Raw genomic sequence first — 26,397 nt, 5'->3', positions numbered from 1 at the left:
GTGACAAAGACTGATGATTTTTGGAAAAGATGACACAATTTACTTAAAAAAGATGATAGAATTCTCTGCAGGCAAAGAGACCAAAAACTCTGTATCAATTACATAGATGAAAACTTTATGCGATGCTTTGCTTGTCAAAAGGCCATATTCAGCAATGAAGCACAAAGGGTGGAAGAATAACAAGATGAAAAAGTAAACCATCAAGATCTTTTAGTAGGAGAGCATGCAAACATAATGGAGATTTGAGATTGAAAAAGCCTAGCATGAAAAAGATTCAGACTATTTAAAGTAAGCAGTGAACAAAGTGAATGTTCTAAAATCACTAATAAATTATTATCAGGATAAAGTAAAGAATAAAAAGAACTAAATGACAATCCACAATAAATTGTGAAAACGAAATCCACTCAAACAAAATCATCTAAGCTATGAAAATAAAGATCAAAAGCAAAAATTAGAAAGAAATATCAAGGGAAGAGAGTTTAAAATTAGCCAATTGAAACAAAATGACAAAAGACCACATTGAAGAACCCTACAAAAAATGGCAAACCAAAAAAAGTGATGCCCAACATTGACGCACCCATTATCACTAATTTAGAAGAAAAAACACCAAAACCAATTCAAAAGCAGTCGAAAATAAAGAAACCAGTTGCAGGAGTATGATTAAACACAAACAAGCACTGACAAACCTGCAAAGGAGCTCTGGACGTGGAGGGAGGGGCGTCGACGAGGCAGCGGAGTTGCCCTGACCAGCGGTAGACAAGGAGGAGGAGCCACCCGTTGTGTTGCCGAAAGGACACCCCTTCTTGGCACCAGAGACGGTGGTGTTGCCACCCACCGCTCCAACGAAGCCCTTGCACACACACACAAAGAGAGAGAGAGAGAGAGAGAGAGAGAGAGATGCATCAACGGGCATTTTGTAAAGGGGGAGGTAGAGCAAAAATTACAAATGATTATGGATGCAGCCGACGTGCGGAATGTTGTCCGCCGCGTCCAACGTTTGTCTGCTTTTGATGTTCTCAGTGGGATTTCAGTCCAAATCCTGCTGAGAACGGCGCATCAAACATGCCCTTATGGTAAAGTTGTATAACTGGCAGGGGTCTGCCGATCCCCCGCGTCGAAAGAAGAAAAGAAAAAAAAACTATGTTCCACTTTATTCTTGAAGTCTCTATTGGACAGTTTCTAAAATAAAGTTTGACCTTTACTTGGAATTTCAGAAAAGTAGCGCAATATTTAAAAATTAGCGGTAAAAAGTTGTTTCTTAAATGAAAATTCTCTTCTTTTTTTTCTTTTTCCTTTTTTTAACTTTGACCGACTGACTGACTGACTGGACTGGTTGTAATCTGGCTCTGTGAATGACCACCTCCCCTTTTAGCAATTCAGCAGCGCTCTCGGCAGCTTCAGCTGCAGCACTACCACCACCACCACCACCATTCCCCATATACATACACACACAGTCACACACTATTTAATGCCCCCAAAATAACCCCATTCCTTGCTTGACGTTTCAGTAGAGAGGGAGGAGGAGTTCCTGTATCGAATCCCATGATCCAGGTAGGGGCGGGGACTGGCTCGCAGCTCTTCTCTGCACTGCATTATGTGCTCGATCTCAGGTATCCCTTCTTCTTCCTCTCCTTTTTAGGGTTTTCTTTCTGCATTTCTTTTCTTTTTATTGCAACCGGTCGCTGGACGTCGACCGGCGTCGTGGATCTGATGATTCTTGTAGCTGTTGATCATCTTCGTCACTGCGATGCTCGTGATTCGATTGCCTTTCGGTTTCTTTCTCTTCTTTTACCGTGACTGATTTTATTAGTTAAATTGCCCCATCTGAGTCTTCGACTGTGAGAATCATCATGAGATTTGTGTGTTGATTTTAGGGTGTGCTTGTAATGCGTCTCTTCTCTAGGAAGATGCGCTACGTTTTTGTGGACATTAGTGACTGGGAATGCGTACCGATCGTTTCAATTGCGGGACCGATGTGCTTTGTCTTTCTGTTTGATTGATTGATCGGTTCAATTGTGTTTGTGGACTTTTACCCGTCACTCGCTTTCTGCTTGCTTTCGGAGCCCATTGCATTCATTGATAGGTTTGAAAATGGTTTCGTTGCGTTTGCACCTAATCCGTAGTCGTCTAGGTCAAAAACGAAGACTCATCCACTTCAATTGATGGATATTGCATCGATTGCCGGATATACCATGGCGATTGCGATATGAAGCAATTGGTGCTCTCATGATTCCATGAAAACTCAGACTGGCCCCACCCGTGGATTGCAATTGTGACGGCTCATTTGTCGCGTACATACGCTGCATAGAGTAGTTGGATGGCAGTTATGGATTTGATTAGCGGGCTAACTTTGAAGTAATGTGGACCACCCAATTCTATCGTTCATTGGAAAACTACCTTAATATCCGGAGACTGCTTAATCAGCAGTATGTTGGTTCTTTAATATGCTGAGAAATTATGGTCCTATTGGTCCATACTTTAAAGTTTTAAACAAATAGGTGATATCTGTCACGGGCTGGGAAGCGAAGGCCCCCGTGACTTAGCTTCGGGCGATCACACACACCGAAGGCAGGCCTTTTAAGCGCACAAGCAACGCACAACACAAGCGCACGAGCGGAAGCAAGAGTACGCATATGCACAAGCACAAAGAGAGAGAGAGAGATGCAAAAAGCTTCTTTATAGATACTTGAAAGCAAAGTACATCAAGAGGGGAAGAGAGGGTCCGAATACACGGGCTTCTTAGGCCGTAAGGCCTTGTGGGGCACTCTAGAGTGCCAAAGAGGTATATACATTAGAGCAAAAAGGTGAAAAAATATGGCGGTCCGGAACACGCTCCCCCGCCTAAGTTGGCGCCGTCCTCGACGCCAATTGTTCATGGTAGCCTTCTACAAGCTGTCGATGCTGAAACATGCTGTTGGCTTTCTCCCAGGTGGCTTCACATTCTGGCAATCATTTCCACTACACTAAGTACTTTTTAACTTCCCCTAGATAGTTGTTGGAATGGTTAAGGATGATATCTGGATCTCTGCCTGGTACACTAACTAACTGTTGAAGGTGCTCGCTGCGGGATCGGAGCACGTTGAGGCATGCTCCGTTGAGGATCTCCTTCATCTTCATGGAATGGCTTCAAGTTGCATATATGGAATACCGGGTGCACTTGAAAGTTTGCTGGCAAGTCCAGCCGATACGCCAAGTTTCCCACACGTTTGATGATGGTGAAGGGGCCATCATACTTGCGAATAAGGCCTCGGTGGTGGCCCCGAAAGATAGTTGTGCGGTCAGGAAAGAGCTTTGCCAACACTTTGTCTCCAACTCGAAATTCTGCTGGGCGACGCTTCTCATCTGCCCATTTCTTCATGCGCTTGGTTGCCTTGTTTAGATATGCCTTCGCCAACTCTGTCTGATCTTGCCAGTTCCTGACAAACTGGTATGCATAAGGTGCTTTTCCACGTCCTCGCGCAGCAAGGGAGTGCGGAGTCTGCGGCTGTTGTCCAGTTGCGACTTGAAATGGACTATGGCCGGATGACTCACTCTTTTGAAGGTTGTAGCAGAATTGAGCCGCATCAAGTAAATCAACCCAATCCCTTTGGTTGGCACTGACAAAGTGCCGCAGGTATTCCTCCAGCATGCTATTTATTCTCTCTGTCTGTCCGTCGGTTTGGGGGTGAAAACTTGTGCTGAAATGCAAGTTCGTCCCCATTAAGCGAAACACTTCTCGCCAAAACTTGCCAGTGAAGCGTGCATCACGATCACTGACGATGTCCTCTGGAATTCCCCAATGCTTAATTACGTTCTGCACGAATAACTTTGCAGTATCCGCGGCTGAGCAGGTGGCAGGGGCAGGCACGAAGATAGCATACTTCGAGAACCTATCTACAACCACATAAATCGAACTGCAACCCTGTGCTTTCGGCAAGCTTACAATGAAGTCCATGGTTATGCACTCCCACGGGCGACTAGGCACAGGTAGGGGCTCCAGTAGTCCACCGGGTCTCTGATTGATGGGCTTGTCTTGTTGGCAAATCAAGCAAGTCCACAGATAGGCATCTACATCATCGCGCATCTGCGGCCAGTAGAATGCACGTTCCAACAATGCCAAGGTCCTCTGTTGTCCTGGGTGACCCGCCCAAGTAGTATCATGGCACTCGTGCATCAAGCGCCTTCTCAAGGTATCCTGTCGCGGAATATATAGACGATCGCCCGCGGCGCGGAGCAAACCATCCTCTAGCCAGAATCTCTGCGTCTTTCATTCCTTCACCAATGTGATCAATTGTTGAGCTATTGGGTCACTTTTTGAAGCTTCACGCACTTGTTCAAAAGATCGCTCGTCGGTTGGCTCACACTGTCATCCCAGGTGAGCAAAGCTACAAGTTCCACCTTTCGACTCAAGGCGTCGGCCACAATATTGGTCCTGCCTGATTTATACTCAAGGACCATATCGAATTCTGCCAAGAAATCCTGCCAACGTGCTTGTCTTGGATTCAGCTTCTTCTGAGTTTGGAAGTAGTTTGTCGCAACATTGTCAGTGCGCACAACAAATTGTGATCCCAAGAGATAGTGTTTCCATGTGCGGAGACAATGCACGACCGTCAACATCTCGCGCTCGTGCACCGTGTATCAACGTTCAGCGTCGTTCAACTTCCTGCTTTCAAATGCGATGAGATGTTCTTGTTGGAGCAACACCCCACCAATAGCAAAGTCAGACGCATCGGTCTGTACTTCAAAGGGTTGCCGACAGTCAGACAACTTCAACACTGGCTCCTCTGTCACGGCATGTTTTAACCCATCAAAAGCCTTCTGGCATGCATCCGACCATAGCCATGGTCTGTCTTTCTTCAACAGATCTGTGAGCGCAGCCGCAATCTGCGAGTATCCCTTGATGAAGCGTCAGTAATAATTTGCAAGCCCCAAGAAAGAGCGTAACTCGGGAACCTTAGAGGGCGACTCCCATGCTTGAATAGCTTCAATCTTCTTGTGGTCCATTTTGAGAGTGCTGCCTCCCACAATATGCCCCAGAAAATGGACTTCCTTCTGGCCGAATAGGCACTTCTCTCGCTTGACATACAATTCGTGGTCCTTCAAAGTCTGAAACACAATCTGAAGGTGTTGAACATGCTGCTCCATCGAGTTGCTATACACCACTATGTCATCCAAATAGACGACGACAAACTTGTCGAGGTGCGGGTAGAAGATCTTATTCATTAGGGTCGAAAAGGTAGCGGACGCGTTCGTCAAGCCAAAGCGCATGACAAGGAATTCGAACGCCCCATATCGCGTTACACAAGTAGTCTTTGCCTCATCCCCTTCTGCAACTCTCACTTGACAGTAGTCCGATCTCAAATCCAACTTAGAGAAGACCTTCGCCTTTCCAAGTTGATCAAACAAGTCTGCGATCAAAGGAAGCAGGTACTTGTTCTTCACCGTCATTTTGTTCAGTGCCCTATAGTCGACGCACAACCGCTTTGACCCATCGTGCTTTGTTTGAAAGAGCACGGGCGCTCCAAAAGGAGCTTTGGATGATTGGATGATCCCTGCTTCGAGCATATCATCCAATTGTCTGCGTAATTCCTGCAGCTCAGGAATTGCCATGCGATAAGGAGCCATTGCGGGTGGCCGTGCACCCGGTATTAATTCAATCTGATGATCTACCTCACGCCTCGAAGGTAGCTTCTTCGGCATCTCGGCGGGCATAACATCACCGAACTCCTTTAATACTGGCGCTAAGGCCTTTGGGACATCCACAACTTTTTCTACCACATCTGTAGCACGGATTGTGACAAGAAAAGTCTCGTCACCGCTTTTCATGCTTCTCTTTAACTGGAGCGCAGACACCAAACGCTCACAAGGCTTTCCTGTCATCACAGTAACCATGCAGGGCTGACTCTCACTCTCAAAGCTGACAACGTTGAGGTGGGGCATTGGCACTGCCCTGTTGCTTCTCAAGAATTCCATCCCGAGGATGACTTTAAAATCATCCATGGGTGCGACTGATAACGCGATCCTTCCTGACCAGTTGTGGATCCGCACTGGTACATCCCGAGTAATGCCATAGATGGCTTTAGCCTCTGAATTAACCGCTTTCATGCGGCTCTCTTTTTGTTCCCATTGTAATCCCAACCGTTTTGCTTCTTCACGCGAGATGAAATTGTGCGTGGCACTCGTGTCTACCAATGCCTTGGTAAGTCTTCCGTTGAGCAAAAGTTCCAAATACATCAGTTCTTTGCGTACCGTCGGTTCCACACTGGTTGTGATCTTTACTGCATTCATCATCTGCATTGCGCCAATTGTTGGCGCCTCTGCAAGTTGATCCTCTTCCTCACCCTGAACAGCATTCGCAACTCGGGGTGAGCGGTTATCTCTATTCCCTTGACCGCGGTTTCTATTGGGACATGTATCCTGCCAATGATTCTCATGGCAGATGCGGCAGTCACGACGACGATAATTACCACCTTGAAAGTTATTCCAATTCTGATTATTATTTTGGCCATCTTAACGGCCATGATTCTGCTAGTTTCCCCGACCAGCATTTTGTCCTTGGTCGTTTCTTCGATTGTCCCTTCGGTTGTTGCGATCATTTCTCTGTTGTCTGCCTTGAAATGCAGGGTCATTCCTATCCAGCTCGGCAAGTTTCTCTGCAACCGCAAGCGCCTCAGCTAGTGTTGCGGGGTCATGCCGGATAAGTTCTTGGTTTGCCCATCCTTGCAACCCGTTGCCAAAGTAAAACAACCGATCCTCATCATCCATTCTCTCTACTTCCAACATTATCGAAGAGAATGCCTTGACATAGTCATGTACTGACCCTGTCTGTTTCAATGCCAATAACCTTTTGCGGGCCATTTTCTCTTGATTTTTAGGTAGAAAGTAGTTTCACATTTCCTTCTGGAGGTCTTCCCATGAGGCTATAGCAACCAATCCCCGTCGAACATCACCTAAGCGACGTCTCCACCAAAGGGTCGCTTCATCCGCAAAGTACATTGTTGTGGTGCGCAGCCTATCTGCGTCCTCTTCTATCCTCGCAGCTTCTAGAAATTGGTCCATCTCGTAGATAAAATTCTCGAGATCCTTTGAGTCCCGCGTGCCTTTATACTTTGCGGGCTCAGCTAGCCTGTAACGTGGTCTCTCCACATATGTCGCAACATCGCCAGCCGAGGCAGTTCTCAACTGCCGCTCTAACTGTTCATTCTTTCGTCGAACAACATCCAATTCAACAGCCATGATGTTGAACCGACCTAACAAATCATCAAATCTGGTGGAAAAGTCCTCCACCGAGTAGTTAAGTTTAGTGACAAGACTTTTCATCGAGTCTTCCACTCCCTCTACTGTTGTCTTGATCTCTGCATTGAGATCTCTGAAAGCGACACAAGTTCCATTAACCAACTTCTCCATGTTGGTTACTGACCCAGTCAGCTCCGCCACATCGCGCGAGATGGCTGACACCCGATCATCGGCCATGAAGTCCTCTTCAGCAGGAACCATACTGCTTGAAGGAGTCATGACAATCTTCTTCGGCGCCATTGTCACTCCCAATGTCGATAAGGCTCTGGTACCAACTTGTCACGGGCTGGGAAGCGAAGGCCCCCGTGACGTAGCTTCGGGCGATCACACACACCGAAGGCAGACCTTTTAAGCGCACAAGCAACGCACAACACACGCTCACGAGCGGAAGCAAGAGTACGCATATGCACAAGCACAAAGAGAGAGAGATGCAAAAAGCTTCTTTATAGATACTTGAAAGCAAAGTACATCAAGAGGGGAAGAGAGGGTCCGAATACACAGGGTTCTTAGGCCGTAAGGCCTTGTGGGGCACTCTAGAGTGCCAAAGAGGTATATACATTAGAGCAAAAAGGTGAAAAACATGGCGGTCCGGAACAATATCATTATGATATATAAATCATCTGGTAAACTATCGTATACCAGACTCTTTCCATATGTCTGCATACACATACGCAAACATAACCCCATGCTTATGCAGATTATTTATTTCTTGCCTTTTTGGTTCTTCAGGGTTATCGCAGTGAGTGTAGCATGAGTTGCCATCCGTATGGGATCCTAAATTGGAGGAATTGATCATATGCTTATCTGGCTTCTCCTGAGTATGGAATTCTCCTTGCTGTAGAGAATCTGTGGCGGACCCTGTTGTGCGTCTGTGGACTGTGACAGTTCCATGCTTTCCATCGTAATTGAGAATATGGGCCAACTCTGCAGCAGACAAAGACCTCTAATTGAAACTGATGCTGTAGAAAGTGCACAGGTTCGACTATTAATCTGGTATCTAGATGATGTACTACTTTTTTTTTTGCTATAAGGGTAGACGATGTTGGGTATTTCAAATTTCAACTGCTTCAGCAGAGTGAGTGGTTTTAGGTTTTAATGCTTCTATTTTATTAAAGTGCAACAATGTGCTCTTTGTTCAGGCTGCAGAAATAGAACGCCGGATTGCTTTGGAAACAAAAGCTGAGATGCATATACAGAAGCTTCTACTACTGGGTTAGATTATATGGAATCTCCATGCTCTTTCTCTATTAAACATAAGTTCCTTTTACTGATTTATTATGACTTTTAAGAGTTTAAGCTTTGAGTTTCTTTAGAAATCTTATTGTGCTACACATGCATGCACACCCCCTCTTCTGTGTGGTACATGTTATGTTAAACATTAAGAATTATCTTGGATCAGGTGCTGGAGAGTCCGGAAAATCTACAATTTTCAAGCAGGTCAGATAGGTTTTCCTTCTTCAGTTGGAAAGTTGTAAGGTACCCAAATGACATGTTGGCAATCTCCTAACATTGTCTTTCTTTACTATATGTAGATCAAACTTTTGTTTCAGTCAGGATTTGATGAGGCAGAGCTTAGGAGCTATACACCAGTTATCCATGCAAATGTATACCAGACAATTAAAGTACGCAATACTAGAAAGGGTGTGTTGGTTGTGTCCCTTTTATGATCAATAACTTTAGTGTCTGCTCTAAGTGCATATTTTTTTTCTTTTCTTTTAATTTGCTGTTGTTGCATGAGCTGTGAGCTTTCTGTTGGAGGTTAACTAGAGATATTCTGCACAGATATTGTATGATGGCTCAAAGAAATTTGCTCAGAATGATGATGATTCCTCAAAGTATATTTTGTCTCTTGAAAATAAGGTTTGATGATGCCTTATCTTTTAAGTTTCTCTTCTTTCTTTATCGTCTATATCCAGCTTATTCACTTTAGAAATGCTTTCTCCTTTTACTTTAGGAGTTCATTGGGAACGTTTTGTGTTTTCTTTATCTTCTGATTCTAAAGAAAGGTCACACATAAGAATTGCATCTGCATATGACCAGTAACATGTCTACATCTTATTGCTATCTATTTTGCTTATTTATGCATTCACTTGCTCAAAATTGCTTTCATAAAGCTATTGCTCATGTGCTTAGTTGTTCTTGAAATTACTGCTGTGACGACCTCTTATCCACATGATTGTTTAGGCTGCATGATCATTGGTCTGGCACACTGCACACGTGATTGTGTAGGCTGTGCCTCACGGAGTTTCACTTTCACACCTCTTGGAACAATCACAGCATCATGGAGTTGCTTTATCAGTAACTTGTGTTTTAATGTTTATTTCTTTGTGAAAAGGTGGTTTGGTGAACATTGGGGTATACAAAGAATGAAAAAGTTGCATTGCACCTTCTTTATGTAGATTTTTCTTGTTTCAAAAGATCAATAGAAGGATCCTAAGCCTGTTGAGAAGTCTCCTTAACTTCCCTGTAAGATTGCTGGAGACTTTGAGACTAATGGGACGAAGAAGTTACTTGTTGGGATATTTGAGCAAACTGTCTATTCTCGTTAAATTTTCTATGCTTTTAAGTGTTATCTTATTTGTCTTATTAGATGCTCATGTGTACTTGTTAATTTTTTCTCTATTTTTTATGTTCTTCTAAAAACTTTATTTTTTAAGCACCCCTCATATTGTTGGTGTGTTTCCTCTCACCCCCCTTATATACGTATTTGTTCTGCAATATCTACATAATGGCAGCTCCCAGAACAACATACCTATGCTAATGCTGGTATTTCTACGTGCTGGTGCTGGGTGCTTCTAGATTGTACCATATATACAAGTAAAAATATTGTAGGTCTTCTATGTATATTTTATATTCCCTATGATTTTTAAGATATTTTAGTGAAATTTTTGTACCTTTATTCTCATTTATACTTCAAATATGATGAAAAAATTGTCAGGTTTCTCAGCAAGGATTCTCAAATAAAATAAAATGCTTTTCTCTGGAGAATCTCTAAAAATATCAGCCTATATAAGATTTAAAGTTTTTTAAAAATAAAATAAAATAAAATTTAAAACATTGAAAAGAAAATCATGTTAATCTCGTGATAAAATTGTGATAGTTTGTAAACATGTGATATTTTGATAATATCTTGATACAATTGGGATTTTATGATTTTGAGAATATTGCGATAAAATCTTTGATATTTTCAAAAATATTGCATATATATATGTGTGTATTTGAATTTATTGCAAAGCTTTTTGTTTTAAAAAGATAGAAACTCCAATATAGCACGATGCATGAAAAGAAACCTGGAAATATCAGAAAAATGTTGCACTATATTATTGTGATATTGTTCAGTAATTTTCTGATAAATTCATTTTTTACCTTTTTTAGTGCTCTACATTTTAAAATGTTCTATTATTTTTAATTTTTAAGTTCCTTGAATTTTTTTGTTAAAAGCTACCTATTTTTAAATTCTGTAAAGAAAAATGCTTGCTGATATTATTGCAGGACATATTTGTGACTGATCACAAATAATAATTTTGTGATGGGATGGTTTGGTTGTAAGTTTGGATAACCCAAGAATGCTAGTACTGGTCAAGGAAATTAAAGTTTAATAATGTTGGATGTGTTTGATTATGAAGTTCTGAGCTCTAAATGTTCTTTGTACAGGTTTGCAGTCTATGCGGCTTTGATAGGTTGTATATTGCTTGTTGTTAGACATGTACTATGTGTTGGTGGTGTTTCCAACCTTGTGTTTGTTTGGCTTATCTTTCATCAGTGTTCAATTTGTATGTCGTTGATACCCACATATTTTAATGCCTCTTGTATTTCTTCATTGTAGTTTGGACCTATGAGTCCAAATTATATATTTTTTTTCCCTTTGGAATGCATACTAAATGAGATTTTAATGTTTAATAGGAGATTGGAGAAAAACTGTCTGAAATTGGAGGCGGGCTAGATTATCCTCTGTTGACAAAGGAGCTTGCCCAGGAAATAGAGACTTTATGGAAGGATCCTGCAATTCAGGTTCCTGATATTTCCAGTTAAATTAGCTTTAATTTTAGAAATCTGCCAATGCCACATTTCAATGATCATTCCTAGCTCATGATAGATGTGGTTTTCTAACTATCACTGTCACATTCTTATAGGAGACTTATGCCCGAGCAAATGAACTTCAAGTTCCAGATTGCACACTGTATTTTATGGAGAACTTGCAGAGATTATCTGATGCACATTACATACCAACAAAGGTTTCAGTCATCAAACTTGCTGACTTAAATATTTCCTTCTTGAGCTCACTGCACGAATGCAATATGTTGATGAATTGATGTTGAGGAGCATTGCAGACTAGCTGATAAACCAAGAACTCTTATAGCTGATAACACAATTTGTTGAAAACTGTTCAATGATCTGGATCCAGTTTGGATGGAGGCATAATGAAATCCCATTACTGGGTCTGAGTTTGATTAGTGTATCCTCTTCGGAATTAGATTTACATGTAAAACAACTTTGTCAGACTTGGATTTTATTTGGTTTTGAAAACATCATGATAGACTTGACCATTTATCTAATGAGATATTAAAATAGCCCACTAAATCTTCTTAAATGTATTCAGTTTGCTCAGTTATCCAACCCAAATGTGGATTGTTGACAACACTATGCATGAAAGATGTTTCTGATCTCATACTTTTTTATGTTTCTCTTAAACGATTTTGCAGTGTCCTTATGTTGGTTGACATCCTTGATTCTTGACATCCATAGTCTCTTTTTCATCCTGGATACTCAATATTCCTGGTTTTTCCAAAGATATAAGTAATTAACTTATTAATCTTTCTGCCTTGGGGGGTTGAATATATTGTTGAAATCTTGCTATACTGGCTGTTTTCTTTTTAGCTACTTGATCACTAATATTTTCTCCAGAATACAGGTTTAGGATACCAGTGATTCATCAAAGAGAAATAATAGAACATTGGAGTGGATGTAGAGCTAGTAAACGAGCCGAACAGGGGCTGTTCGGGCTTGGCTCATTTACAGCTATGTCACATGGATACAGCCGAGGATATGGGGACACAGCCATTTTTATGAAGTTCTCAATATGACTTGTATATAAAGGGCTACATAACGGGAGTCAAAATGGAGTATCTGTATGACATAGGTTTACACTTTACAGTCATATAGTGTTCAGGCTCACTCATGTGGCTTGTGCGAACCGAGCTGAGCCTGAGCTGGCTCATCTAAATAAAAATCTATTTTTTATCAAAGGGTTCACGGTGAGAATGGAGCCCTTGACTTGTTGGATACAAGTATATCCAACCACCCAATTGAGCTATCATGATTTTTTAACACATGTGGTACACAACATTATATATAAGCTATCTAAACTAGCCTATACAAGCCGAGACGAGACAAACACCCCATGTTCATGTTCGACTTGGCTATATATAATGAGCGAGTCGTCCTATGCTTGCCATTCCAACAAACTAAACATGAACAAGCTTAGCACGAGTGGAACCAAGCTGAGCGACGAGTTCGGTTTGTTTACCAGACCTAAGTGGATGAACAAAATTATAAATTATATAAAAATGGGAAAGAATTATGGTCCTGAAATAGAAGCCCCTTGCAGTCACTGTGTATAAGACTGATTTTCTTACCGTGTTATCTACACACAGACACAACTGTTGATCTTGACACAAAAACTGAGTATGTACAAGCCAAAACGTAACGAACTAGATACAAGGATGTGGCTACATATGACATTATGAATTTTAAACAGGGAGAGGGTTTCATATCTATTTTGATGATTCTCAAATTTAGTCTATCAAAATGGTTTAGTTTTAGAGAAAAATAACATAATCAACCATAAAAAATGCAGTTAAAGAAAACTAATACAAAGAAAGGTCGGGTACCTATATGGGGCATCCCAAAAGTGTTGGACATTCCATGAACTGAGAGCCTGGACTGTCTAGAAGTGTCCAGAGACTGTCAGTGTTACCAGATGTTCGAAACTGATAACGCTGGCTGGTAGGAGCATCCAAGTAACATAACTCTCTTAACTATTTCCATGCCATGATGCCAAATGTGTTACCACACTGGGAAATCAATACAAAGAGGAAAGAGAGAGAAATCACTGGTATTGATGTTTAAGCAAAATGAGTTGAAGAAAAGAATTGTGAGTAAAACTACTTGGCCCTTTTTCTTCCTAAAAAAGGGACTAGTACCTCCTCTCCCCACCCCCCATGCATGTCCTAGCACTAAAATATCAGAATAAATTAAAATTATAAATATCTTTGTTTTAAGTCAAGAGTAAATTTTATAACATTGTTATAGCTTAATAAACATACAAATGTGTCCTTAATTTTAAAAGAGTCTAATAGTGAAGTTAGTTGTTCAGGTGTTCAACTCAAAGTAGTACTTCTTGTAAACGTTTACAGCATGCGTGAAAGTTGCTTTACTTATGTTTTAGAGCCTTTGGCTAGCAACTTTTTGTTTGGTCTTGATTAGTGACTTATAGATCATCATGGTGATTTGGCCGAGTAATATGCTTTTGCAAGTTTGGTGACTCCTATGCTAGGGGTTGGTATTATACCGGCATGGGCTTCTCCTGAACTTGATAAGTTCCAGCTTATAAGGCTTTTAGTATCACCTGTAACTGACAAGACCTTGCCTGGTAATTGTTGGTGTTGGGTTTAATATTGAGTTTGGGCATAAAGCAAGGTCCATGGCCCACCCATTGACTTGCGAATCATGGTAAATTGGGTCAGGTTAGGCTTGAAAGTTCTTATTTTTTATTCCTTATTTTTTTTAGTTTTAAACTAGGTATTGGGCTAGCATGTCTAGCTCTTGGGTAGACCCAAACACAACTCTAGTTTCGGGTTGGGTTTAGTATGCTCGTTACCAAATCAAGGCCAAAAAATCTGGTCCTAACCTTTCTAGAGTACCAGGCTGGCTTAGTGGGTTGTCCACCCCTATTCTGCATAAACCATGATCTTTGAATTGGTAATTGGCTCAAGTAGGTCTTGTTTTGATCTAGGTGGCCTTGGATGGGCCACAAACATTGGCCACAAATCTCAAAACAGAATGGGTTAACTTAAAATCATGTTAAGATTAGGGGTACAAATGGATTCGGTTCGATTGAAAATCTGATCCAAAGATAACACTGTTAAATTGTAATTCCAAATCCTTGTAATGCTCATATATATTTTATATATATATATAAAGAGAGATACATATACATATATATTTCATATATATGAACATGTATCTATCTAATTATATATATACAAATATTTATCAGCCGTAGAGGTATTTTAGTTTTTTTCTCTTTTTATGCATATTCATCTTTTTTAATATGTTTGTATATTTTTTTCTTTTTCTTTTTTTTCTTTTTCTTTTTTTTCTTTTTCTTTTTCTTTTTATTTATTTATTGTACTTTGTGTACCTTGGGGGGGGGGGGGCACATATAGTCGTTGGGCCCCTCCAACGATCACATTTGTGACCGTTGGAGGGGCTAGTGGGTTGTGCTTTTGTGCACAAGTGTTCTAAGAGTTCTTATTGTGCATGTGTGCACGTATTTTTCATCAAGAATATTAAGGTCTTGATCATAGTATCTTGTTGAAGATACTTTTACATGGTATTAGAGCGAGGTTGGAGAAAGAAAGATCGTGTGGATTCTCACATTTTTCGGTGCCTTGAAAAATGTGCCCTCAAATATTTGGTGATTGGGGTGGATCCTTTCGTTCATCCAATACTTTAGAAGACTTTTCCACCAAGAAAGATCTAAAAATCTCTTGAGGTACGTATCTTTTATCCTCATTTCTCCTCTCTAATGGGTGAAAAAGATTTCCATTTCTCTCTCGGCTTTAAACTTAATGGCTCCAACTATCACGTTTGGGCCGGAAATATGGAGACACATATTAAAAGAAAAGGGCTTTCGAGCTGTTGAGAATAGGTGGATAAGTTTAAATCTTCTTAGTTTGAAGGTTATTTGAAATTTTTATTTAATAAGGGACTTAGATGTAATTTATTCTTTTGGCCTCTCTCTATTTAACATAATTTTTTTTAAATATTTTTTTTTAAATATTTATTTTTTTAAATAATTTTTTAAAAAAATTAAATTTTTATTAAATTTTTTTAACTCGTTAATTCACATTAGGGCTGCTCTCTATGTTAAATAGAGAGAGGCCAAAAGAATAAATTACATCTAAGTCCCTTATTAAATAAAAATTTCAAATAACCTTCAAACTAAGAAGATTTAAACTTAACCACCTATTCTCAACAGGAGCTCTGTCCAATGCTCGATTCCCGAACCGGAACCTAAGATCACCTTGATGGAGAGGAGAAATAAAAATTCTTGAAGTAGAAGAAAGAGCCAAGGCTCTTGAAGATTATAGCAAAAAATATGAAGAATGGGAGATGAGGAACTTCAAAATCCTCTCATGGATTTTCTCGTCCGTGGAGACAAGAATCAATGCCAACATTATAAAGTTCAAGAAAGTTTCTCAAGCGTGGGAATACCTTGAAAAAATGTATACTTCAAGGGATTTGTCTCACAAATACTATATTAAAAAAAGGGCCTTGACCCTTCAACAAAACAAAATGACTATTAGAGAGTATTTCGCGGAGTTGTCTTCCATTTGGGATGAGCTTGCCATGCTTGAACCCAAATGGAGCGGAGAGGCTATTGAGCTTAGGCACAAGCAATTAGAAGAAGAACGTTTTTTCAATTTTTTGAATGGGCTTAGGCCCGAATTTGAACAAATCTGATCGTCTCTCCTATCCGCCTTCACTTCCTCCTCTTAGATGTAATTACTAAACTAAGTTGGGAAGAGACACGTATGAGTATAAGTAAAAATAATTCAAGTGTTCTAGCAACACCTTCCAATAATGAAGAAAATGAAGGTGTTAATGTCGTTTCAAGACCGGGGAGTAATTTAAGGACCTACAAGCCTCCTCATTTCAAGAATCAAAACCAAAGTTCAAGCGGTCATGGAGGAAAAAGGGATTATATCAAGTTCTTGTGTCACTTTTGTAAGGAACTGGGGCACATCAAGCCAATATGTCAAAAATGAAAGAAGTTGCTAGTCATGGCTACCACATCCCAACCTCAAAAAGAAGAGTGCTCATCATCTTCAAATGGAGCTCTCTCATTGCAATAAATTGTGGATGCTCTTCAACCTCTTCTCAAAGGAGCTATTTTTGGAGCCGCCATGTCGGCCTCTTCTCTTCTTGGTAAGACATCGTGGATTTTATATTCGGGTGCTTCATTTCACATGACCCCAAGTATGAGTTCTTTTTTCGATTACTCAAATAATCGCACCCCATCCTTTGTTTCAACCGTGGATGGAACATCTCTTGAAGTAAAAGGAATTTGAAATTTTGAAAAACAAGGTTTTTTTATTCCAAAAATTAGATTTTTACCTAAATTAAACTTAAATTTACTTTCGATTTTTCAACTCTCGGATCATGGGTGTGATATAAAATTTTCATCTAACAAATGTTGGATACAGGATCGCCGGTTCGGGAGGTTAATTGGGAAAAGACTCTAGGAAGGGCGATCTTTACTACGTCGATTCTCTTCAAATTCCAAAGAACCCATTTTGTAATGTTGTCTAACAAAAAGATATTAATGTGTGGCACAAGAGACTTGGACATCCAAATATTGTAAAAAATTCTCATTCACCTTTTGTTAAAAGTCTAAGTAAAAGTGATTTCAATTGTAATGATTGTATACTTGGGAAAATGAAAAAATTACCTTTTTGTCAAAGATTTATGTTTACAACAAGACCTTTTGAAATTGTTCATTCGGATGTATGGGGACCGACACCTGTTTTGTCAAAAGGAGATTTTGCATAATGTCATTTTTGTTGACGACTACACGAGATATTGTTGGATTTATTTTCTTAAACACAGATATGAAGTTTTTTTTTACTTTTAAAACCTATCATATGATGATTAAAAATCAATTCAATGGGGATCTAAAAATTTTTAGAACTAACTTTGGTGGAGAATACCTTTCGAGTGAATTAAAAAATTATCTTGAAAGTCATGGTATTCTTCACCAGAGATCTTGTCCGAAAACTCCTCAACAAAATGGATTAGCCAAAAGAAAGCATAGATATATAATAGAGACAACTCGAACTCTACTTATCTCTCAAAACATTCCAAAAGGTTTTTGGGCTGAAGCTGCATTAGCGTCTGTCTATCTAATAAATCGGCTACCTTCGAAAAACTTGAACAATATCTCGCCTTTTGAAATGTTGTATACCAAAGAACCCGACTATAGTCGGTTGAGAATTTTCGGTTGCAAATACTTTGTTCTTACTGACAAGAACGACAAGCTTTCACCGAAAGCCATTGCCTGCGCCTTTTTTGGATATTCTGAAACCCAAAAAGGGTTTCATTGTTATGATATTAAGAATGATAAATTATATATTTTCAGATATGTGAGTTTTCTAGAAAATGTTAATGATTTTGAAAGAAGTGAACCTTTTAAAGAAAACATGGATTACTCCTTATTTGAATTATTAGCTCATGATGATGATAGTGATGATGAACTCACTCCTAATGAGGCCAATGATAAAGAAGACGAAGAAGATTTTTCCTTCCATCCTCCTATCTCCCAACATAGTGATGAAGGGGCATCGAGAGACCCTATAACATATACCCATAGAAACAAAAACAATTTTAGGAGTGCGATTGAAAAATACAGTGAACCTAGTGGTTCCAATTCAACAAATGATGAAAATCTACGAAGAACTGAGAGAAATAGAAATATGCCTTCTAGGTTCATCTCATATGATTCCTTCACTCCTAAACATAGAGTTTGTCTTAGCGCCATTCATTTCTATGTAGAACCCAGAAACTTCGAAGAAGCCAAAAAGAATGATGAGTGACGGAAAGCAATGGAATGTGAGCTTTCAACTCTCAACAGGGCAAAAACTTGAGAATTTCAAGTTCTTTCTAAGGGTAAGAAAGCAATAGGGTGCAGATGGGTATTTAAGGTTAAGACTAAGAACGATGGATCTCTTGAGAAATATAAAGCTCGGTTAGTTGTAAAGGGATATAGTCAAAAATACGGGATTGACTATGAAGAAACGTTTGCCCCTGTGGCCCAAATGGTCATTGTCCGATGCCTCATCACCATTGCCTCAATTAACAAATGAAGCATCTATCAAATGGATGTTAAAAATTCCTTCCTAAATGGTGATTTAAATGAAGAGGTATATATGGATGCTTCACTAAGAATGAAGACTCTCAAAGGTAAAGTGCTTCGCCTTTGAAAAGCCCTTTATGGTTTAAAACAAACCCACAAGGCTTGGTATGATAGGTTTAACTCTGTAATGTTATAAAATGAGTTTTCATCCTGTTTCACTGACACTGCTTTGTTCGTTAGAAAAACCAATGCAGGGATTGTCATTCTGCTTTTGTATGTAGATGATATGTTAATAACCGAAAGTGATACTAAAGGGGTTAAAAGTATAAAATCAATTTTAAAGGATAGATTTGAAATGTCTGATTTGAGATTTTTAACTTATTTTTTGGGTATTGAAGTTGCATACTCTCATAGAGGGTATTTTTTGTCTCAAACTAAGCTTGTCAGGTATTACAGATGATAAAGTTTGTGAAACTTCTACTATAGTAGGAGCTAAAATGAAGATTGATGATGACCTCCCTCTCTCCAATCCCACCCCCTACAAGCAGCTTGTGAGATCATTGATATATCTGAGTATTACTAAACCAGATATTTCTCATGCATTTCATACTGCAAGTCAGTTCCAACATGCACCAACATCAGTTCACATGAGTGTCATCTTGCGGATTGTGAGATATATAAAGGGTACACTAGACAAGGGAGTATTCTTATCCTCTTCTTCTGAATTAAAATTAGTTGCTTATACTGAATCTGACCGGAGAGGTGACCTAAATAACCGTCACTCCACCATTGGTTTTTGTGTGTTTTTAGGAGACCCGCTGATCTCATGAAGATGTAAGAAGCAACAAAAAGTGTCTTTATCCTCAACAAAAGTTGAATATCGTGTCATGACGACTACTACCATGAAAATTGTATGGATTCATCAACTATTAGAAGACATGGGGATCACAATATATGAGCCCACCAAGCTATGATGTGATAACAAGAGTGCAATATACATTGCCAAAAATCATACTTTTCATGAGCGGACTAAACACATTGAGATTGACTGTCATTATGTTCGGGAAGCGTATCTGAAAGGAGTTATAGATCTTCCATATGTAACTTCAGAATATCAGTTGGCAGATTTTTTCACCAAAGCTTTGTGTGCTCCGTAGTTCAATTTCTTCCTTAGCAAACTATCGGTCATCTTGCCCTAAGTTTGAGGGAGGGTGTTAAATTGTAATTCTAAATCCTTGTAATGCTCATATATATTTTATATATATATATATAAAGAGAGATACATATACATATATATTTCATATATATGTACATGCATCTATCTAATCATATATATATACAAATATTTATCAGTCGTAGGGGTATTTTAGTCTTTTTTTCTTTTTACACATATTCATCTTTTTTAATATATTCCTTTTCTTTTTTTCCTTTTTCTTTTCTTTTATTTATTGTACTTTGTGTACCTTGGGTGGGCCACATATAGTTGTTGGGCCCCTCCAACGGTCACATTTGTGACCGTTGGAGGGGCTCCAACTACTACATGTGGAGCCCCTCCAAGGCCCACAAAATCCCTTTTTGTTGCTCTATAAATAGAGCCCTTTTCTTTGTATTTATTATGCTTTGGGTCAAAGCCCAAATGATTAATAAAGTGTTTTTATTCTTTTTGCCTTTGTGCATTTGTGAGATTTAGTGGGTTGTGCTTTTGTGCGCAAGTGTTCTAAGAGTTCTTATTATGCATGTGTGCACTTATTTTTCATCAAGAATATTAAGGTCTTGATCATAGTATCTTGTTGAAGATACTTTTAGAAACACATCAATCTTGGATATGGACCTTAAAATAGAATCTGAATGTGTATTTGGAGCAGATATGGACATATATGATCAGACTTTTGCCTAATTGAATGAGATCATTTTCATGTGGATATATATTTGCATATGGAACACATTGAATCTGTTTGTTCCTTTTGCAAGTAAAATGCATGCTTTCAACCTACTTTTACTGTATCCAGTATCTCAATCTTTATCTGATATCCAGATTCAACCCAGTAAAGTTGAATCTAGTCCAATTAGGATCTGAATTTAGGCATTTTTGTCTAAAATTCAGGTTCAGATAAACTAGCATCCAGCCCGGATGTGATCCATTTGCCTCTCTAGTTAAATATTAGCTATGCGATGAAAATAGGTGATAAATGGAATTTATTGCAAATTTATAGGATTCTCATGTTCTGTGAATATATCATAATAAATAGCGCTAAATTCATAATATTTGTGATTGTGGTCGTTGGTTGACTCATCAGGCTCTCAAACATTGGCATGAACAAGTATTGAACATTGGAGACCACTTAATTCTTATCCTTGGCAATATGTTAATGTAGACATACTAAAACCCCTTAAAACATGTGCATGCATTTAACTAGAACTTATTCATCATTTATGACTGTACAATTGTTGTTCTTGTCATTGATAGAACTGTTCCTTTTACTGTTCTTAGATGTTATAGACTGCATACTTTTTCTATTCCAATGTTAGTGTTGCTCAGCCGATTCCATATAAGAATTTATAAAAGAATTCTGTACCCAAACCATACATACCCTTATCCTATTTCATGTGGTTAATAAGTAACATATTGCTCAGATGCCTGGCACATATGGCTCATATATTTTGTTTTTAAGGTTTAAATTGGTAAACTGTTGTTTTCCATAGCTGTTGAGACTTGAGAGCTCTGGGTGGTTAATGGTTAAGCTCAATAATAATATAAAACGTTGTGTGAGCTCTGTTCTGCATAGAACCACTAGTTTATGTCTTTGTACTATGTAAAGCTTCTCTTAATTATTACATTGTTATTAGACTTCTTGACTCTACTTTTTTTATCTTTACAGGATGATGTTCTTTATGCTAGAGTTCGAACTACAGGGGTTGTAGAAATACAGTTCAGGTAACTTTCTCCTGGCACCATTCAAAGATTCTTCACTCCTATTTATTGGGTTTAATTTCATCATTTTTTATCTGTCTGCTCCTTCAATATCTGATTTAGAATTGAGCAATTTGTTATTCGCTATAAACAATATGTGAATTGCATTTTTGTCTTGGAAAGTGATTATGGAAGCTCTTGGCATCAATACTATTAGTCAAACAGAAGCTTGCTTCAATTTGTTATATACCTTTGCTTGATTACAGCTCTTCAACAGTATGGAATTGGTTTACTTGAAGAAGTAAAATCAGATAGTTGTTTTTCCATGTAGAGAATCTGATTTACTGCATGTATATTGATATAGATGTATGGTTAAAGGTATTGTCTCAAGAAATTGGTTCAGCATTTTGCTTCTACTTGATCTTGTAATGACTGGTTATTTATATGGAAGACAAATTATATTGGATTTATCCTAGCACTATACAGGGAAGATGGCTGTATCAGCAACAATCATTTTGTTTATGCCTTTATGGGTAAGTGGGCTGTTAATGTGCTGAATAGAAGGATCAGGAATTTACCTTGTTTGTTGATAATTAATATGCTTCAATTGGTTGGTTCCTGTCCTAGCTTAAGAGGTCAAAGGCATTGCAGGATCTTGCTTTCTTTTCTTTTTTCTAGAGTGCTATGTTAATAATTGGTCTCTGTTTTTGTCCTTGTATAATGCACAGTCCTCTTCTTGGTTCACTTTTGATTCATGATTTGTGGCTTCTCCTAAATTGACTCTCTCTCTAGACTTCTTTCCTTTTTTATTTTCTATTCAATGAGATACTAAAAAATTATTTGAATAATTCTTGGAACTATTGTGTTCATGCATCCATCCATACATATTGACATGTGTTGTGGAGAAATATCATATGCTTTTTCCTTATTGTTGTTCTATTCAATGATATATGCTACAAAGAGTCCTCGACAATTTTTTGAAACTGTTCGGACAGACCAATTTTTTGTGATTAGTAGCACTAAAGCTCATGACCAAGTTTCTTGTCCTCTTTTTTTGTTTTTACTTTTCCACACTTCCATGAGATTTCTCATAAAGCATAAAATGCTGATTAGAATGTTTCTTTGCAGTCCTGTGGGCGAGAATAAAAAGAGTGGTCAAATTTATAGGCTTTTTGATGTTGGAGGCCAGAGAAATGAAAGAAGAAAGTGGATTCATCTATTTGAGGGTGTTACAGCTGTAACTTTTTGTGCAGCTATTAACGAGTAATTAACTGGTCCTCTTGTATTCTATAATCATTTCATGACAAAAGTAATCTTAACTTTCTGGAGTACTTAAAATACCTACAGACGAAAAAAGAGGAAATCATGAATGGCTTCATATCATGTTGATATTCTTCTGTTTAATGGCTCAGGTATGATCAGGTACTATTTGAGGATGAAAACAGAAACCGTATGATGGAAACCAGGGAGCTTTTTGATTGGGTTCTGAAGCAACGATGCTTTGAGGTTTTCTGCTGATGACAAGTTTCATGTTATAACATTCAGAATTTTTAATTCTCTGACATTCATTTCTTGTGCAGAAAACATGCTTCTTGTTGTTCCTAAACAAGTTTGATATATTTGAGGAGAAAGTTCCGAAAGTGAGTTTCATCATTCAGAAATCCCATTATGCAAATTTCTTCCATTGCAAGTTTCTGACTTTTCAAGTTATGCAGGTGCCTCTAAGTGTTTGTGAGTGGTTCAAAGATTATCAACCCATTTCATCAGGGAAGCAAGAGATTGAACATGCATATGAGTAAGTGCACAATTGTATCCTTTATGCTTTTAAATTCACTGATCAACTTCTAATTATGTTTGAGTCTGGGATGCTTTTGATTTCATCTTGGGCTTTCTATTGTGGCATTTTAATTTTGTTGAGGTATGTAAAGCACCCGTGTAGCACTTGCACCCGCATACCCACACCTATGTGACATAGGTCCAAAGTTTGAGTTAAAAAAACTTTAAAACTTATGCATATATAAGTGTATAATGTGTGTGTGTGCTATATATATAGGGAAGGGGGATCATCCAACCAAAGGAAGGTACAAAATCTACAACCTATGGTGATCGACAGCATTCCTTCTCTAACGATCAAAATTTTCATTGATTGGACTTTTACATATTGGGATTTTTTCATTTATTTAGTAAGCAACATGTTTTAGATTATGAATTTTCAATATTTAGATGCATTTTTTAAAGCACTAAAAAATGTCAGCTTACAATACTCTGTATTGTGAAATTTTAAATGCATTGTAAGCTATCAATTTTTCACGTTTTGAAAAACATATCTAGATGTTGTAAAATCTTTGTAAAGCATACTTCTTACTAAATAAATTATAAAGAACAAATATATAAGGTCTGATCGATGAAACACTCAAACATTGAAGAAGGGGAGACATCTGATTGTATATATATGCACCTCGTCCAAGTTTTTGAAATTGTCGTGTCACATGCACATCTGCACTATGTGACATAGGTTTTATTCGACAGATCTTAGTTGCCTGTAACATGCTTTTGCACCAGCAGGTAAAAGTATTTCTTGGAAATGCTAAGTAGCTTCTCAAATAGCATTCTGTGAGTGTTCAGATGTAGTAAATCAACTTCAGGGGGCATGCATGCACGCCTGCACACACACACACAAACAAAAAAAAAAACTTGTAGTATACGCATTTTCAGTATTGGGTATTCTAACATAGGGCACAGTGTTGAAGTCAGGGCATACATCTTGAAGGGTAAAAGCTTGCATCTATGGCATCACAGAAATTTGTTTAGATTTTGTATTGGAAACAATTTATGACTACACTGAGGAGCTGAGGAAAAGGAAATCTCAGGAATTCAACCTGGTTAATATGCTTATTTTCTCCTATTACTCTCTAGGCTTGGTTGCTTCTAAATGAAGTGGGTCCTTGACTCCTTTCATATGGGATGAAAGTAACTTAAAAATGAATGTAAGGAAATTTATGTTTATATATCATTGAAGCTTTGGTTAAGGTGATGAAAGTGATAGATAGAAAAGAAGATAATGTTACAAACTTATGAGTTTTTTTCTATCTGTGTGCTTGAAAGACTAAGCAAAGATTCTTCAACAAAGTAGATGGTTGTATGTAATGTTGCATATTTATCCATTATAGGTGTACTGATAATTGTATAGCTCATCCAATGACATCTGCTTACTTAAATCTTTAGGCTGGTTTATGGTGAGGATAACAATAGATGAGATTTTCTCTGGTCTTGGAAAGTTTCCCTTGATGTAGTTCAGCAGCTAGTACTGAAGTTAATGAAAGGATATTCTGGGTTGTTTGAGGTTGAGCTGGTTATGGATATACAAATGGAACCTGTGAAGCTCTCTTTTGCCCTTTTCCTGTTTGATTTTCCTTTTATTAGCAGACGTTTATTCTGGAATGTTTTAGCTAGCATCTACCTCTTATATCTATGGTTTATTGTGCGAGACTTAAGTGAAAAATGTTTAGTGGCCGTTCTCTTATTGCAGGTGGAAATTAGGTCAGCCAACCATGTTGTCTTAGTCAAGGAATGTTATTTATGGTGCATCTGTTGACTAGCAATGAAAAGGGTCACCTTGGTGGGCCTTTATCTCCTTTATGACATTTTTGCCTAACTGCAAAGCCTAGGGCTGCGCTAACTCAAAACCTGCTTCGTCTCTAGAAAGATTAGCCGAACTCTATGTTGCACTGAGATGCAGCTCGTAACAACAAGAGTTGGATCCATTACTAGAGGGTGCTGACCAGGCACTGCATTTCTGTGATCTGCTTTATAGAGTAACGGTGTGAGTGCCATTCATATGTGACTCAGCATAAAATTCACTGGACTTGACCTGCAGTGACTAAGCAGAACCAATATATGCACAAGACATGAAAGAATGTGACAAGGCTGTGCTGAAGTTAACTAAAATAATTCCATCAAAGGAAAACCAAGGAAAATCACTAATGAAGATAAATCAGACTAGATGCGTGAGTATCCTATTTCACATTTAATGATGCATGCTTTATGAAATTGGTTTTTGGATTTATAATCATTTACCTAGTTTCAAGATTATATAAATGCACTGCCATTCTACTTATATCTGTAATGAGCTTGTATATCTGAGCTAGGCTTCTTCTTTGACAGGTTTGTGAAGAAGAAATTTGAAGAGTTGTACTTCCAAAGTAGCACTCCAAACCATGTGGACCGGATTTTCAAGATATACCGGACAACAGCACTAGATCAAAAGCTTGTGAAGAAAACTTTCAAACTGGTGGATGAGACTTTGAGGAGGAGGAGCTTAATTGAAGCAGGTTTACTATGAATCAAGCACATCCACAGGTGAAACCCATTGAAAAAAATTGCCAAAATTGCCACCAGAGGCACAGTGAAGCACTCTGCTGTGGCGACCCATTTGTGATACTATGTCTGTTGCCTTATTTCTTTTCCCTCCAAATTTCGGGTTGGGATCTTTAGTCATATAAATGAAGACTTCTCAGTGAAAGACGGCAGAAATTCTCTCTCTAACCTGTTGATTTCTATTGCGAGGGATGTGATGTGTATGTTCTTGTAGAGCAGCAATTGGTTCTTTTTCAAGTATTTGAAGTGCTCACGGTTTCCTGCTTGCTTTCATTTGTTTTAGTGAACATGGTCTGAAGGGTCTTGTGAGAGGCCATATTTTGCTCGATTTTGGTTTACCACACCTAGTTTTGAGATGTAAGCGGCCATCTAATTGGAGAACCATCGTTTACAGCTATTTGAAGGTATTTATTATAGTAGGATAGTTTTGTTATCTTCAAAGATGACTCCTTAGGCTTGAACTGTTCGAGAATTAGGGAGGACAGTGGACCGGAGGACAACGGGGCCCCGCCCCTCCTCGCTCCGTTTGGACCAGGGATGAAGGCGGGGATGAAGGTTAAAATCTATCCCCCTGAGGGGATGGAGGCGGGGATGGACTTACGCTTTCCCCCGCCCCGTCCCTGTCTCAATCCCTGCCTTTCCCCGTCCTGTCCCATCCCCAATCCTTTAAGGAATGACTATAGACTGAGGGGAAACG

General features: G+C 38.7%; 1 protein-coding gene across 1 annotated transcript; it reads left to right on the top strand.

Annotated features, from left to right (window-relative positions):
- The first annotated feature begins 7,855 nt into the window (after positions 1–7,855).
- Positions 7,856–25,859, top strand: LOC149846039 (guanine nucleotide-binding protein alpha-2 subunit-like). Its single transcript, XM_089990346.1, has 15 exons — positions 7,856–7,908; positions 8,005–8,014; positions 8,117–8,251; positions 8,415–8,487; positions 8,675–8,712; positions 8,808–8,897; positions 9,058–9,135; positions 11,179–11,286; positions 11,409–11,510; positions 21,292–21,347; positions 22,452–22,586; positions 22,736–22,829; positions 22,904–22,963; positions 23,039–23,118; positions 25,488–25,859. The coding sequence occupies exons 1-15, from the start codon at positions 7,856–7,858 to the stop codon at positions 25,663–25,665; spliced, it is 1,290 nt and encodes a 429-aa protein (XP_089846472.1). The 3' UTR covers positions 25,666–25,859.
- The last annotated feature ends 538 nt before the right edge of the window (positions 25,860–26,397 follow it).

The sequence above is a fragment of the Nuphar pumila genome, chromosome 2 (genome assembly GCF_984573655.1).
Source record: "Nuphar pumila chromosome 2, dmNupPumi1.hap1.1, whole genome shotgun sequence".
NCBI classification, from domain to species: domain Eukaryota; kingdom Viridiplantae; phylum Streptophyta; class Magnoliopsida; order Nymphaeales; family Nymphaeaceae; genus Nuphar; species Nuphar pumila.
This window is presented reverse-complemented; position numbering and strand designations above follow the sequence as displayed.